We start from the raw sequence: 17648 nt of genomic DNA, 5'->3' as shown, positions 1-17648 counted from the left end.
ATTAGGCTATTCAGCCTTCTAGATGCTGCTATTTTTCTAATAAAATACATCAGGAAACACTATCTCCTAACTAAATCTAAAGCGGTGTTTTGTCCTGGAAAAGTATGTTTTGCCTTCTCTCTGCTCAGGACTGCTTGAAGCAAATACCTACATTACTAATGAGCAGAGCTGAGAAACGAATATGCTGTATCCAGCACCTGGTAATGCCATGTGAAATAAGCAGGTATCAATATGCTACTATCCCCGTGTTTAAAGGAATTAATTTCAACTTCGGCAGCAATTAAATATGCCACCAATCTAACTAGCATCATCTGGAAAACATGGATCACCAGTTCACAAGAAACAGCAGTAATTAATGAAACTGAACTTCACCTGAGGCTCACCTATTATCTGTCCTGCAGCCCTAAGACTTAAAAAGCAAWCACAAAGCTCAATGCATTGATGTAAAAACAAAAAGCAGGATCCCTTTGATAAATCTTACTTTATTCCATATATGTTAGTGATATGACCAGCGTGGCCATGGAGGCGTTTTGAAAAAGGCACACAAATGAGATGGCTGCTTTGTGAAGGGTCAGCAGAGCACCACAGGTGTTGCAGGACACTGTGCTRAGCTTATTGTACAGCTGTGAGGGACACTGCAGGAAGAATTAGAAAAGATTCCAGTAAAAGGTCAGATACCACGGCCAAACTTTTGCAGTGATTATCCACAGAGATGGTGACCCAGCTGGACAAGCAGAGATACCTCATTACAGGTTGTCAGCCCACCTAACAGCACTAACAACCAGAGTAACTTCAAAAAACTCTTTGGAAGAGAAGGTAGCATTAACAAAAAAGGCAACAACAGCTTTTCATTTCCAAAGGGAGTAATTCTAGCTTTTATTGAACAAGCATTTTCCTCAGCTCATCTGCAGCTAATCAAGTGCTTCACTTCCACGAAGGAGATGCGATGAGGTAACATTGCTCCACACCTCCAACCGAAGCAATTAAGCAGCCCACATTCGCCAAACATTACCACATAGTTACCATAGATATTGTGTATTCTGAGCTAAGGGAAAACAGCCGAAATTTCTAATACCACCGTGGGGTAACTGCTGGCAAATGATAACTTTTTAACGTGCTTACCACAGTAACTATTAATAATCTGGGAGGAGGTAAATGGAAAATGATCCACAACATATTCTATCTGCTTGCCACAAGCTATGACTCATACGTAAGACTGTGCAAGAGGATTACGCTTCAGTAGGTGGATTTTGAGGCTCAAGAACATTAAACCTGAAATATTTCCGATGAGTACCAGGGAGGTGTGGGTGACAAAAACAAAAAAAGTCAAATTAAAAATACTACAGGCAATAAGTCCAATATGAATCAATGCAGAACACTCTCATGGTTTGCTTGCACTCTGGTGTTGAGTAAGGGAGGAGGAACAAGGGATAAGGGGGGAGCACAGAGCAGAGAATGGCCTGGAGAACAATACATCTTCCCAGGTCACTGAAACAACAGACCACTTCCCACAGAGATGAGGCTGATAGACGGAAATACTTCTTTAATAGAATAAGAGTGAGCAAAGAAACTTCGAACTGTGTCCAAGGAAAGAATATCTCCAAGAGGAGAGCAGCAAGGCCAGCTGAACCCAGGCTGATGCTTGCAAGATGTAGTAACCATCAACAATTAACAGAATTCTGGAAAAAGTCAAGCTGCCCTTTCCCGGATTGCAGATAACAGAGAAGACTGTCCATGTTTGTAATAAAGCCCAACAGCCTGCATGGTATTTTCTGCATTACTGAATTCCATGGATATGCTTAGTGATAAAAATGTGTTTTTGAACAAGGTCTTCCATTTTTATGAACTAATTTGTTATGAGTTTTCTACAAAAACACAGAAGACATAAAAGGCATGCAAGCTTCAATTTATATGCAGATACTTCTATATCAAAGGCAATGCTATTTACTGAACAAGATCCAATTCTCATAAAAGTATCAGTTCAATTATAATAGCAAACAGTGAAGCTCAAACTGCATTTTCTGCTAAAATTTGTTCAAAGCATTTTCCACAACAGCTCTATAATTTCTAAGTATTAGTCTTCCCARCGAGATGCCTCTTGGAGGCACACATGCACAGAACAAAACACTCGGGGGAAAGAATTTGAGGAAAGATGGTTGAGAGGAGCTGCTTAAACTCTGTAAGTACAATGGATGGAGGGGTGAAATTAGCCGCCTGGTAATGCTCATGTGGTCACTTTACTTTCCTACCTTCCGAGCTAGTTTCAGTTAGCACATGAGCTGAGGTAAAACCAACAAGTAGGTTGGAACTGCTCTGAGTCTACCAGGAGATTGTGCASGTCAGGGTGCAAATTCAGGGCTGACAGAAAGCAGCGGAAACTTTGGCCTCAGTCCAGGACATTATTCTAGGAGTCAGAAATATATTCAGTCACAAAAAGTGAAGCCAGATTTCATTAAAAGAACAGATCTAATCCTTGCGGTGACTTGATGTGGGGTCTTTTTACTTCCTATACCTCTATTATGCAGACAGCAAGTGGGCACAAACCTAGAAACTGGTCAACTCCTGCTTATTTTGTTCAATTTGAGTACTTACATCCTCAGAACATAATTCAACAGACATTTTTCTTGCTGTGATCTTCATGTCTCCATAATGTTTGTTTGAAGAAGGAACAGACTTTGTGCATATAAATGCAACGCAGGAGATTTAATATATTCCTCCATTTATCCATATGCACATATTTATAACCAAGAAAACTATTAATACTACATGAATTTCCCCTTCAAAAACAAATATAACACATGTTGAAATTAGTATCACTTTGAGCTACATTTGGAGGACTCCACAACATCCATCTTGCAAGCCGGAGATGATCTAGACATAACAATGCAGAGAAGAAACATCATCTAACCAGAAAGGAAGCCTTTGGCAGTAACCTGCTTCCTCATTAAGATTTCATTCCCTCATGTCTCTCATGTCTCTCTCCCTTTCAAAGCTAAAGAAGGAAAAAAGCCACGGAAGCTCCTCCAGGCCAGGTATCCTCTGGCTACGTCAGGGTGGAAGGTAAAGCTAATGAATTACTAAACTGAGAGTCTCAACTTCACACACCACTTACACAAATGTATCAAACCTAAGCGTCTTTGCTCACGTGACAACTGCACAGCTTAAGACAAAACCACCTCCTAAAGACAGGCTATTTAGAGCTTAAGCTATAGTTTAAGCTATAGCCACCGCTTAAGGGCTTTAGGGCATGGGWGCTTACAGCACGCTTTGTGCACAGCAGGACAGACAGGCTCTGCTCTGCAGGACCTGCTGTGTCGCTGCTCAGTTACTTCACATCCTCGTGCAGATGGACAGACCTCTGTGCGTCGCCTCTCAGGAACAGTTGATCATCTTTCCTATGAATTGCCTTAGGTGTTATAGGTGTTATATAAACACATGGCACCACAATCTAATGGCTTGCATTAACTGTTAAGTACATAAATATGTATATATGAATACAATAGCTTCCAGAAAAGCATACAGAATATACAGAAAAAGGCCAGGTGCATTACAGGATTCTAGTATTTGCACAGAAATATGTGCTGGATTGAACCTCCAAAGACAATTTTCTTGACCTGGCAATGAAACAGAGTGGGACATGCAAGTACTGAAATGCAAGATCATACTCAGGTGTGGCTGACTTCTGGTTGTGTGAACATTAACATTTATTCTGAAAAAAGAAAGTACTAATTTAAAATAAGTCATAGAAAAAGGATAAGGTTCACCACTTCCTTCTGTCAATAACAATGTGGAATGAGAAGACAGTCATGTTAAATTCTATCTTTTTTGATTTCAGGATGCTATAGTTGGCACTATTATTTGCAATATTTTTTGTTGCTTGCTTATGAACCAGAATTAAATTTGAAGTGTAAATACTACACTGCCAATCCTAATAATTCAGATTCCTCATCATACTGGATTTGCAGTAAAATACAAACCTCATGATAAGAATGTATATCTCAGCATAACCAGGTATCACTGCTGATGGATATATAGAGAGAAACTATCAACAAGAGAGTCATCAAAATTTAACAATGACAGAAAGGATTGCTTCCCAAAGTATGAATGACACTAAAGATTATTTAAAATTTTAACTGCATTTTAATACTTCTGCTTATTCGGCCATGGGAAAGTATTTAAAAGCCACAAAGTAATTTTACGAAACATCTGTAAACAACTATTTTGTCTTGACAGACTATTTTACTACAATTATAAATATCATGAATCCAGACAATATTGCATCAAATGAACTAATATTATTTTCCATCTCTGATATTGAACATTCAGGCCATGTGAACTTTGAATATCACGTGGCACTTCAAGAATACTTCACAAAATACAGCCAGACCTGAAAACCTGTATATCTTCTGAATAACTTCCTGGCTTTTCAGAAAAGGATCTCACAAACCAGATCTTCAAAAAAATTTTATAAATCAGGGATGTTTTTAATTAACTCTGTTGAAGACACGCTTAGAAAGAAAACCTTAAAATTCCTGCACATTCCTCTCATTTTGAAAATCCTACATTTTGGGAAGATGACTTGCCTTAACCCAAATTCTGCCGATAATATGTTCATGCATGACATCCATGCAAAGTTTCAGGCTTATAAAAGGATATGCAATGAATTTAGGAAGTGAGAGAGGTACATAATGATAAATTAAAAGACATCTAGATCAATCTTTGGTTTGATGTCTAGAGTTCATTACCTATTGCTCATTCACATGAAAACATGCCCTGACCCTATCCTTTCAAAGATGTTCTCCGCTGATCTAATTTGGTCCCCAAAGAAATGCAGCATAAAGCTCTAATTATCCTTCAGTGGGTTCCAATTCAGAGCAGGCCTCATAACAGCTGAGGCAAGTCAAATGATCTACTTGATCACCAGATGACCAGACCTAGACCGAAGTAACTCAACTATTTTATTTCTCTGCTTTCTGCCAATAGCCAGTGACAGAAGTGCTACTATTCCCAATAAAGCACATGGGATTGCAGTGGTCACTGTGGTCAGCAAAGGTCTGGTCTACCAGGGCATCATCCCTCTGGCTGCCATAAGGGATCAAAGCAACCCTCTTTGCTTTAGCATGGAGTGTACATATAACTAATTGAGTTTATTCATAACTATTTTGATAGGCTAAGACCAGCATGTTTGCTGAAGCAAATCTTAAAGTATGATGAGGGAAAACAGCCTATTGCTATTCCCAGTAACACTCATCAGGAAAGATTAATGGAGATTCTGACAAACACGCTTTTTCTGCTGCAGAGAATATCATAATTGACTAGAAATTCAATATTCATTCCAGGAAAGAATGAACTTTTTGCAGGAGTGAAAAATGCATATGTTTTGTTAATCCATACTTAGGCTAGCTGTATTTATTGCTGTWCAATCTCCATTACTCCTTGCTGAAATGTCTGCTGCTGCACTCGTACGTCCCACACGTTCAGCTATAGCAGCATGGAGAGCACGTTGCACTGCCTACCAGGTAGTGAAATAATTTTGCCATCCAAATGACACATGATCTTTCATTTTTTTGTGTACTTATGTCTATACCATATTTTCTCTTAACATGCACAAACAATAACATTATATTAAATCATTCTATTTAAAATTATTATTGAACTAAAGCAACACCCTTCTCCAGAAATCAATTCTGAATCCAATTTATGTCTCTTTCATGATTAGAAAATGACAACAGCAGTACTTCTACGGGGTGTATGATTAGTACTTCTACGGGGTGTATGATTAATTATACATCTAAAGCATGTTCATAGTCTCTGCTTACTCTTGGGTGACTCTAAGGTTGAAATGCATAAGAAAACTGCAACGTAACCCTCTACAGGGAAAACTATTTTCATCCTCTAGGCACCTGAGGACAATGATGGGAAAAAGCTTATCAGCTTTTACCTGGATCACTGCTTAAAAGAGTTACCTTGGGGCCAACAGTCATCGTTGTTGCGGAGCTGCAACATGAACCAGAGATGTACTAAATAAACATTCGCAGTCAGCCTATGTTTGGTGTACTGGAAGATACCCAGATTTTTCCTCTTAGGTCTCATACTTCCAACAATGACCTAGAAACCACCATAATTTGAATCAGAATATTAGTCATCACTGGCAAAAACCTGTTCAATGTGATCCCGAAATGTTTGCCACTTGTGGAAAGTGAACGACTGACACCTTCTAGGACTGTCATCAGGGCACAGCCAGAGCTTCCCCTAGGAAGAAACAGTCAGGCACAGATACAAGGAACATTTTCCTGAAGGTTATTTTTTCCCCAGATTCTTCATTTCCGATTCAGAAGGGTCACTCATAGTTATTTTTATGTCATAACAGGTAATTCTTTCATGCTACAGCTTGTGATGCATATTAATCAAGGTTCGTGCCAAATGTAATTAATTTTTTCAGCCTTAGAAAGGCAGTTAAACTTCTAATGACATCCCCCCACCCCCCTCTCTTCATCAACCTATTTTCGGAGCAAAATAATGTACTCAGGCCTGAAGTAAAGGCTCTTCAGCCTCAGGAACRGAAAACAGCCACAAGCCAGAATGTATTCGCGGGGGAGCTACAGGGCAATAAGGTCGTCATCTCTGCCCAAAAATACTTTCAAAGACGCAAACATGATGTTGAATTCTCTCCCCCTCCCTCCTCCAAGTTAAAGTCACATACACTCCTCTGGGTTTGCAGTTACTAAAAGTTACTAAAAGGGAGCAAGTCAACTCCTGTTATGATTGTTACTAGCGCAGCTGGGAACTCAGTATTAGCACCCAATCCTCAAGAAACCAGGTKCCTTTTATTACTCCTAATATCTGGYGTTTGAATATAATTGTATGGAATGAGAACAGCATCATGCAGTTCTAGTAATTGGAATAGTGAGTCAAACCGAGCTACATGACAAATCTATGTATCAATTTTATTATATGTATCTAAAAATCTACCTGGATATCTATATTTTACGGATGAAAAAGTACACACTGCAGTGCTTACAGCCAGCAGTCATAGGCACTACACACTGCAAAACACTCCATCACAAATCGTCAGTAATTGTCAGCAAACATACAAGCAAAAGACAACTAAATCTTAAACTTCATAATTACTATTTCATAATTAGTAAAATAATTAGTATTTTAAATTTAAGCAATCGAGTATTTKAGAACAGTCAAGCTACCTTCTCACCCTTGATGTGCTACATAATAGCCTATCGACATAATACTTTGTGCTTACAGTACTTATCAATGTACCAAATGCCCAGCGGATTCAGTGTTCAAAAGAGACGTTCCATGTTTAAAAAGGACAATGTGAAAAGGGACAAAATGTACTTCAAAATGTGTTATGACAAAAAAAATTAAAAAAAAAAAAAAGAAAAAAAAGGAATACCTGTGTTTTTCTCGCCTGGTTCTGTCCTGCATAAAACTAGCTCATCAGTTGCAACTATTTTCCTTTTTAACATCCAATGTCTTAATTTGTATGGGTCTCTCATAGAGCAATGTAACAAAGAAGAATTTTTATATAATTAGAAATTGACTGTATAACCACAAAGCTTGCTTCTGAAGCAAATCCAAAGTTTACCTTTAAAGTTGATAATATTTCAAATTGAAAACATTTCTTTAACTGAAAATTTATATTCTAGGTCAGAAATATGATTACAGCATAGATTAATCTAGCACTAAAAAGCTTTAAGTGACATTTTATGTGATAAATTGCTTGCTACAGCAAACCAAGTAATAAACACTCAAAATACACAAAAACCCAAGATATCTACTGTGAGGTTTCAGATAAAATAGGGTCAGTTAGAGACATCATTCTTTACTAGGTTTGTCCAGCTGGACAAAATATTAATGCATTTAATGGGACTTTTGTACATCTGCTCAGTAGGAATTAGGAAAAATGCTAGTCAGCTCTACTTTTAAAATCCAAGTAAGGTTTCTAGCAAGGAGGAAAAAAAAAAAAAAATACCATCAGGCTTTTATCCTTTTTAATAATCTCAGACTGCTCCCTTTGGCAGACAGTATCTAACATGTGTTAAAGCTCTAGTATTGCTTTTCCCAGAAGAACTAGCCCATAAATAAGTCACTTTATATCTACTGTACATGTTTATTTTCTTCAAACATATATTCATTTATCCTGCATTTTACTGACTAAACATTTGCTCATCTGTGTTTGAACCATGGCCACATGAGTACCATTAAAATGCTTACGTGGTTATGGCCCAAAGCCTGGGAGAAATCTCATGAAAACGCCCCTCACCAAAACAGGCCACAGGCATTTCAGTCCCACAGGCAATCGTGTCTTTATAMACCGCTCCCCAGCTAATAGGGGATCAGTCTCTACCTCCAAATTAATACAGAGATAGATGATTATTTCAAGGTAAAAAGGAAGAGAGGAGGACCCTCTTACCTATTACTCCCCTGAGCCCACAGCTCCACCTTACACAGCTTCTCAGCATCAGCATTACCTAAAAAAAGCTGGCCATGACTAGGCAGCCAACTTGCTGCACCTGCATGTGCTCTGCAGCACCCAGCTGCTTTACCAGGGCCATTGGGCTCCGCTCTTATGCTTAAAATCATCAGCTCTTCAAAGCAGGCAGTCTGGCATGCGCATCTGTGTGGGGTCAGTGTCAACCACCCACTGGGCTTACGCCCTTGTACAGACCATAAGGGTCAACTTCAGCGAGATGAAGTTTTAAAATATTTAAATATTTAAAAAAATATGCAGCAAGCCTACATTCTTGCATATTTGCCTGCTGATGATATCGTACATCGCATATTAACCCACCCCAATATAAATGTTACAATCACTTGAAGTATGGTTGCAAACAAGCCTTCTCTTTGTGAGCAGGACACATAAAACGTTTCTAAAATTGCTTCAAGCAGCTTGGTGAACATCAGCTTTCACTTTGGAGAGATTAGTTATCTTAAAAGCAAGAATTAGAGGCAGATACAAGGAGGCATTACCTTCCCTCAGACGTTCCACCACAAAAGTGAAGCCAGTAGTTCGCGGATGCAAGACGTACTCGTATTTTCGCAGTCCRTTCCTTTCAGCAAATTCATTACTGCGAGCTTTGGTATTGGCTGAAGATAAAGGAGAAAATAAAAGGCACCATTTTCTAACAGTGTGCATGCAAGCCAAGAATAAAATTTAATTATTATACAACAGGAAGAATGCAGCAGCAGCTCACATGGTACCAATGTGCAAAAGCTTCTCAGATGGAAGCAGACCACAAGAGTGCTTTTGGTTAGACACGTTATGGTATGAGGAAAAGCAACATGTAGGCTGCAAAAAAGGCCCTTTTACTCTCATTTCATCTTAGTAAATAATCAGCAAAACTTTCTCATTATCAAATGTAATCTAAAATGTACCACTTACAAAAATGTAATAGTTGTACACCTTTGTACACCTCAATACTCATTTCATAGTAAATGTGTTGACTGGCACTTTTTTTTTTTTTAGCTCAAAAGGCAAAACACCCAGCTACGTGTTTGATATTATTTATAGAAATACCTTGAGTTTAACATTTAACCAAATAAAACTTATTATGGGAAAAAAACATGAAATAAATGGGGGCAAATAGGTATCCAAATACATTAAAGCAGTATTTTACTTTTTCATTCTCAACTTGATACATTTTATTCAAACTCAGCTGCACCCATATAAACACACATACATATACATACCTATATATATGTATACACATATATATATTGTTTTATATTTTTCAAGCATGCTGCACAGCAACACGCTTGCTGCTGCAGGCTGCGTATCTGGAAAGGTCTCCGGCTGAGCGCAGCAGGGCACGGACCTCGGCTGTGCGGCCAAAGCACATCTCGCCAGAGAAAGCTGAACAAAGGTTCGAAGAACCAACTGCTGACAGAGCCCACGAACCAAGTAAGACATCGACACTGACACGAAACCTTCTGGCCTCAAGTGGAGGGAATCACTGTGTTCCCGGGGACGTGCARGATGTTTTCAAAGCAGCTGAAGTTAACACGCAGACCGACCTTGTGGGCTACGTTTGCTCCTTCCCTGTGGGTACCCCYGCATCTCATCCAGGGCAAAAGGCCAACGGGCACATCCAGTGTTCCCACAGCAACATGGAATCAGTCAGCTTATTAAATATGTTAATAACGGCTCTGATAGGCTTTTAAAAGAGGAAATCCCAGCAATAAATCTATGGAACAAGATCATGGCTTTCACAACAAGCGACCCCTTTCACAAGGGGGTCTTTATTGAAACTGCCCCAATTAGCAGATTAACAGGTATGGAAGATGAATTAATGAAAAACACATTGCTGTTTCATAATTCACTAGAATTGATTATTTAATGGTAAATCCTTTCCGTTACAATCATGTTAAGTCTCTCCCATGAAGAACGGATAGCACAGGTGGACAATCAAMACCAGCATTGTGTATTTTGCACCAWTCCAACTTTTTTGGTGCTTTATCCCTACTACATGAACTGTTTTATCAGAAAATATACATGTCTCTCATAAAGGACCATTTACCTACTAGAGTATATCACAGCGTATCAGTGTATCAGGTACTTTTTCATAGTAAGTAAGTGTGACCTGCATAAAAGTATAGTCTTCCATATATGTAACGCTTAAATTTTAGTGCGGTTTTCTCAACCATGTTATTTGGAGAAAAGAAAAAAAAAAATTGAGAAATAGTCGAGCAATGATCCAGCAAAGGAATACAAAAATGTTGCATAAAATTTCCGTAATTTCTAAAATCCAATACCGATAATGATTTCATAACATTACATTTTCAAAAGTGATGTTAAAATTACAGAACTAGCAGAATTCTAAAATTGCAGCTGGCAATGCTTAACATATTATGTTATGTATGTAACATTCAGTTGTGTACATAACACAACTCAAATTTACCTTTTACATACATTATGTAAACCAGACTATATACTTCCATCACATAACCAGACTATATACTTTCTTTTTTCTGTCAGACTACTGCTCCATTTAATGCAGAAGATGGTCTACTCTTAATTGGGGAAGGAAACTTACCTTCAGGACCCTGATTTCCATTACAGCAGAATTTAACAGCGAGTCATGAGCAAGACACGGAACAGCAGAAAAGGAAAGAGGAATCTGGTAATCATTACATGCTACTCTGAAAAGCTGGATTCTACCTCTGAGACATAATTCTGCTGTACTATTAAGCTCAAATTCTCCTTTCTGAAAATCTCCTTTCTAAGGGACAACACTGACGCCTCAGAGTCTTCCTATAAAAGGTACAAAAGTCAAGAACTCCTTTCCAAATTCTGCAGTGGTTCAACTAAGAGGCTTTTAAATTTACCGTGCAATCTTTAATCTAATCTGTTGTTCTTTCCAAAAGCATAGAAATACCTCCCTCATTTTCTGGATATCCAAATTAGGATTTCAAGTTGGAATATGTACAGCCTGCAAATCAAGTCAATCAAAGCTCCGAGACATGAGTGCCATATAAGTCTACATAATGCTAAGCAGTCTAAAAGAGCTAAGACTTAAGCATCTCAAACTGTATACACTAAATGTGCACTCAAAACCAATTTCTCCATATGTCTGCTCACCATCATCTTATTTGAGAAGGGCAACATGAAAGGATATCCCTTGGTGTTTGTAAAACACCCCTATTTGCACCGCAGAAGAGACAAAGGTTAACTGAGCAGCTCATGTAGCAAAATAGTTTGCTCAGCATTGCCTTCAAAACTAAAAGCTTCTTCTAACATCCTCTTACTATACAGCCTCTTGGATTTATAAAGAACTCACTATAAACATCTTTAAAGCATCCTTCACATTTCATTTTATTGTAATGCCTTGTTAAAAAAAAAAAAGAAATAAAACTGTGAACAGCTGGACACTGGCACGCTGGCCAATGCTATTAATTCCTTCCTGATATTTCATTTGTTTGCATCCTTCCTTATCCTTTGAACCATAAATTTTATATAACAGAGATTGTTCCCTCCTGCTTCTATTGTGACCCTAGTGAAAAAGATTTGAGAGCAAGAAAAATGCTCTCAGCTAATCCAATGATCACCACCATCTCCTGCAGGAATCATTCCCTTCTTCCCAGCTATTAAACCTGAGTTCTTTGTGCTTTAAACTACAGTTATTCTAGGAAGTCAGGAAAACTGATAGGTTTTTGCTGCTATCCCAAAAGCAAGACTGCTTTCACTGCGCAGTCGCAGGAAACGGGGTGATTTGTGTTACACCAACCTGGAGACAACTGAGCCAGGAGAGAAGAAATCCGTTTTTACATCTTCTCCAGCTTGAAGGAATCTGCACAGCAAACACCTCTTAAAATGCCTTAATCAGCAAACCAGGCTGCACTGCCAGTGKTGCAGAACTTAGGTAGCTGTCTCACCAGTCTGTGCAATCACGACTATAATGTTCTTAGGTGAAAGAATAATAAAAAAAAAAGTATACAATAGCTTTGCAAACCTGATAATAGAAACACTTCCTTAAAAAGAGGAAATGTATGTTCTGCTTTGGGCTTCCAACAGACTGGAATGCAAACTGCATAAAGCAATTCTTGAAGCAGCGGCTGGTCTCCTCACAGCCAAAAGACCATTTGCATCATCTGGCTAAAGGTAATGCTCCCTTTTGTTCATTGTCTCAAAAAAAAAAAAAAAAAAAAAAAAAAAAAAAAAAAAAAAAAAAAAAAAAAAAAAAAAAAACCACACACAGAGAATGAAACATTGTTTTCTAGAAGTATTTTCTCTCCACTGCAACTGAGCCAAAGTAAATCTACCACACTGACTTTGGCTCATCATTTTCATTTGATATATTACACATTTTATTTCAACTCCTTGGTTCTGTTTTCTCCTATAATAAGAGGAAATAAGAAGAATAAACTGTTTTTATGGAAAAAATCAGATTCAAAAGTAAATTGGAAAGAAATATCCAATAATATTTCACATTAACACATAGAGCGTAACTAAGGGTACCTGTTACCTTCCCCTCTCAAGCTGCTAGCACTGCTTCCCCTTTAGCTCTATTCATAAAACAAATTAAATAATCCAAGCTACAAAAGGAATCTCCAGTTAAAGTGTAGATACGTGTGTCCTTCTGTAAGTCACTGAACTGCCAAAAGAACATCATACGATACTGCAGTTACAAACAAATTTGGCTTCCACATGGAAATCCTACAACTACCACACATGAACTATATCAAAATAGCTAGACACAGACAAGTTTAAAATACAAAAGTATGAAGATAAGTATAAAACCTCCAAAATTACACTCACTATATATTTTTGCTTAGTCTTATTGTTCAGTTTAACACTTATCTGACCATGTTATTTTATACGCAGTAAATTGTTCTACTCCAAAATTAAAAAGGCGGTTATTTCTGATTAATTATAAAGATATTCCTAAAGATATTTACACTAGAAAAAAAAAAAAAAAAAAGAAGATGTATTCAAGTACTTAAGCTCTATATTGATATACTAAAACAGGCACATTATCACTTAAAAAGCCCACTGCTGTCATCTGTGCCCTGCACCTTTACTCCTGCAGCATCTTGCTGCTCAAAATGACTTCTTCAGCACACAGTATTTAAAAGCATAAGCTGTGAGATAAAATGATGAATATTCACAAATACACACGTGATATAAGATGTCTAAATATACTTTATCAGGAAGGGAGAAAAGTCTGTCCAGCAGATACAGAGCCTGGACCATAAATGCTTAAACAGCAGCCAGGTACCTATTTAGGAAATCACATGGTCACATCCCTTCCCAGCTATTTCAAATTTTGTGCGAGGAAATACCATTTATCACACTTTAAGTTATCTGAGAAGCTCAGAAAGTCGTTTTTCTGTTGAAGCACCACATTTTAGAATTGTTTGTAAAGTACACAGGAAAAAAACTATGCTGATAACTGCACTTCCTTTATTTTGGAGTTACAGGTTTTTAGGAAGTTAATCAAAAAACATTCAATTTTAATTTCTGATTTAGTTTGAACTCAAACAAAAATCTCAGAGTATGACTTTGAAGAAAGCCTTGAAAAACACAGTGCAGTTACATGACATGAGTCTAAAGAGCATTTTGAACCGTAACCCCAGCTGCGCACCCAAAACGAAGCAGAGTCTGTGTTTTTCATCAAACGTGTGCAGCGTTAACTCCACTCCAAAGAACAACTCACATGCTTTGTCCAAATTCAGCATTGTCCAGGGCTGATCTGCTTTGCTGGGCTGGACCCAAAAGCACTATGAATTTCCCTCATCATCCTATTGGAATGCTAACTGGAATGCTTCATTGGAATGACAACTTAAATACAACTATCCCTGATCAAAGCCTGGAGCAGAACAATCCTTCGCGAGCACTGAGAACACTCTGCCAGCTCCTCTTTTTGCTACTACCAGTGCACCAAAGTGTGAATATTAAGTATTGCCTCTTCGTTAAATCTGAATCCTGAAAAAAGCAGGCATGTAACTCTCAAGTCCTATGGTAAAGATGTTCAACCAGGTGGGTGAAGSAGGAAAACGAGCACTCCAGAAATCTCTCTCTAATAAAATATCCTAATTTATGCACCTATCAGACTCACACAGCCAGCATAACAGCTATCTTGGYTCAACACCCCTGCTGAAACACAGGCCTTACCAGGATTTCCTATTTGTTGTTTTTTGGCTGCTCTTTAAGAAAAAAAAAAAGGTATTTGCAATCACATCATCCATCTGCCCCCTTTAACTTCTAAACCAATGGCACCTGCAAACAAATTTTGTCCAAGAGAGGAGATTCAAGCTTAATTAAGCCCTGCAGGAGTTTCAGGAAAAACTCATGAATAAAGGCTGTGCCTCCAACAGAAGAAATTGTAATTCAGGGAAATGCTGGCAGATTCCACAGTTATTGGGTCTGTTGGGTCTTTCAGCCCAGCATGTTGCCTCCTGCGCAGTCGGCAGCAATAAAGCTTGGGATGGGAAGACTCCCATGAGCGGGAAGGAGGAAAACTGGAATGAGACTGTGTACAGCGATGCAGGTGCAAATCTGCAGGCAACGAGGCTTTATCAGTCCCTGAGGAATMGTCCCTCCTTGATGACCACGAGCAAGGACAAGTGCAACCTACCTGTGAGATCGGTTCCTTCAGGAAARATGAGGAGCTGTAGTGGTTCACGAATGTCACAGAAATAATCCAGCATTTTTTCAAAATGACTCTTGTCATCTTCCCATCTTCTCTGAATAAAAACAAAGGCTGCAACCTGCATCGCCCAGCCTAAAATTAAAAATACACCTTTAGTTGCATTTCATTCTGGTACTTACTTACCAACTGTCATTCCAAAATGTTGTATAAAGTGTGCTGGACAGAATATTTTATTTACTGCTCTACTGTCCTTGCCTCTGATTTAAGAGCATTTAGTAACTTTGTAAATGGATTTTTGGACAGGAAGCAAAGAATGCAGAATCTAAATAAACTTGAAACRGCTACATTTTTGCAAAACTCAAGTTAGCAGAATTAGTAAAGCTTTCTAGAGAGCACRCATAGGGCCAGTACTTTCATGATATGATCTGAAGTATTTAAAACCATGGCCCTCAGTATATTCTTAATAACTACARCACTGATTTGCTCAAGGGACAAGTCTGCCCTTATGGATAAACATCTCACAAATGCACTAAAACACTGCATATATATGGGCAGTTGTCCTCAGAAGTACATGTAAACTATGTGATGTGAGGAAAAGATGCATTGCTTCAAGGGCTTTATCATATATAACTTCTAATAATTTTCATGAAGGTTTTCTTTTTCTTTTTTTTTTTTTCCTCCTTCACATGATTGCAGAAAAGTTTAAGCATTCTCTTTTGTTCATACACAAATTCAGGACAATTGTGAGGATTTACAGCTTTCATGTTTTACTGTACATCAAACAATATAATGCATTTAAATAYATGCGACTGACGCAGCAATGCTCAAATTCTACAGCACAGGGGTCACACACCAAAACTTTCCAAATGAACATTCCTGCCTTTTTTGGCACACTTATCTACACTACCTCATATGATATTGCTCTGCCCGCTAGTTCAGATGGCAGGGCAGAAAGCACCAGGGCTCTGGCTTCAGCACATGCCCACGACGTTCCCCTCTTAAGCTAGGCTCAGAGATGGGCGAGACATTGACTTATCCCTGTACTCGGCTGGTCTGCATCTCATCTGAAAACCTGCTGTTAGATTTTTCTACATCACTGAGAAAACATCACAGTTTCCCACTGTCTTCATCACTCATCGTGGTTCTCAAAGTCTGTTCTTTCTTGGCTGGTGATTTAATTCACGCTACTCTTGCATTTTATTTCAGTTCATCTTTATGGGGATGCCTGTTTTGTTCTTGGCAGTATAGTACAAGGAGTATATGCTAGAAAATCACTTATAAATGTCACCAATTTTTATAGCAACTTCATAAGTAAGTCAGCCCAGACAACATATTAACCAAGCTGCATAATCTCTGCTATGTTTTAAAGAAACATTGATCACACGTTTAAAGTTTTGCTAATTATATTGTGGGTTGGATAATTTTTATTTTTAAATCTAGCCAACAAAAGGAACATGCATAACTAACATGCTTTCAGTGATCTGGACTGAAATGAGTCTCAGATATTCAGACAGCGATGTTCAGATAACTGAATGCTTAAATCAGCCATAGGATTTAAGAAAGAAACACTCAAAATGCAGTCTCAACAAGTCTTGCACATTGCTAAAAACTTTGCAAACTAAACAAAACTTTGACCACACAGATTTTATGTGCATCCAYGCACATATGCCTCCCTATCTGCACTGTCAAGAACTATCAGTACAGCTGATACAAACATTTATATCAGTCAACTGATATAAAAGTTTAACAAGTYATTTGGAGGTAAAATAAAAAATGTCAATTTTAAAGGAACAAAAAATAGTTCATGTAACTTAACCATGTTCTATTCCGGCATTTAACCACATCCTACCGTTACAATACCTTTAATACTTCAACTATGCAAACCCAGCACTTTCATACTTGCTGTTCTGTTAGCACGAAAATAACACCCTTTCATACCCAAATGGTTCCAAATCTAATCCACTTGGTTGCTCTAGAAGATACTTCATCTGAAATCAAACTCTTAAAAATGGGAGTGGCAAAGCAAAAAAAAGGATCTCTAAGCAGAAAAAGAAATTCCTATAAATTGATTATTGAATATTGACTATTGAAATATTGACTATTGAAATATTGACTATTGAAATATTGACTATTGAAATATTGAAAAAGAAATCCCTGTAAGTTGACTATTGACAACTCTGAGCACACTGCAAACTCAATGGAAAATGGAGTGGAAAAATACTTATATATGAGCAAAGTTCTGTGGTGGTTCTGGCATTTTTCATTCACTCATATCTCACAGCCTAAACTTTTCGTATGTTTTAAGTACTCTAATTTAGTTTATTAATTACTACTATTCATTATTGCTACCTATTAGTACATCCCAAATTAGTTTAGGTAAAACCTGCTCTATGCCAAACCATTTCATTAGTTCATATCACATTGAGTTTTAAAATGATTTTTCACATAATAAACTCCTTCTAGTAATCTCTCTTTGATTATGCTGCAAACAGCAAGTTATAAACCACCCTTACCTACTCAGCTGTTGTTTTAGTCATCATT

At 37.9% G+C, this 17648-nt stretch overlaps 1 protein-coding gene across 1 annotated transcript in view; it reads right to left on the bottom strand.

Annotated features, from left to right (window-relative positions):
* Positions 1-17648, bottom strand: part of LCLAT1 (lysocardiolipin acyltransferase 1) — a 102848-nt gene that overhangs the window by 37575 nt on the left and 47625 nt on the right. The window contains exons 4-5 of the mRNA XM_026048065.1: positions 15093-15239; positions 8989-9105 (exon numbers count right to left, since the gene is read on the bottom strand). Of these exons, the coding sequence (XP_025903850.1) occupies positions 8989-9105; positions 15093-15239 (264 nt within the window). The remainder of the gene's footprint in view (positions 1-8988; positions 9106-15092; positions 15240-17648) is intronic.

This window comes from Nothoprocta perdicaria, unplaced genomic scaffold, assembly GCF_003342845.1.
Source record: "Nothoprocta perdicaria isolate Ctin4 unplaced genomic scaffold, notPer1 scaffold_51, whole genome shotgun sequence".
In the NCBI taxonomy this organism is placed as follows: domain Eukaryota; kingdom Metazoa; phylum Chordata; class Aves; order Tinamiformes; family Tinamidae; genus Nothoprocta; species Nothoprocta perdicaria.
Note: the sequence above shows the minus strand (reverse complement) of the source record. Positions and strands in the feature narration are given on the sequence as shown.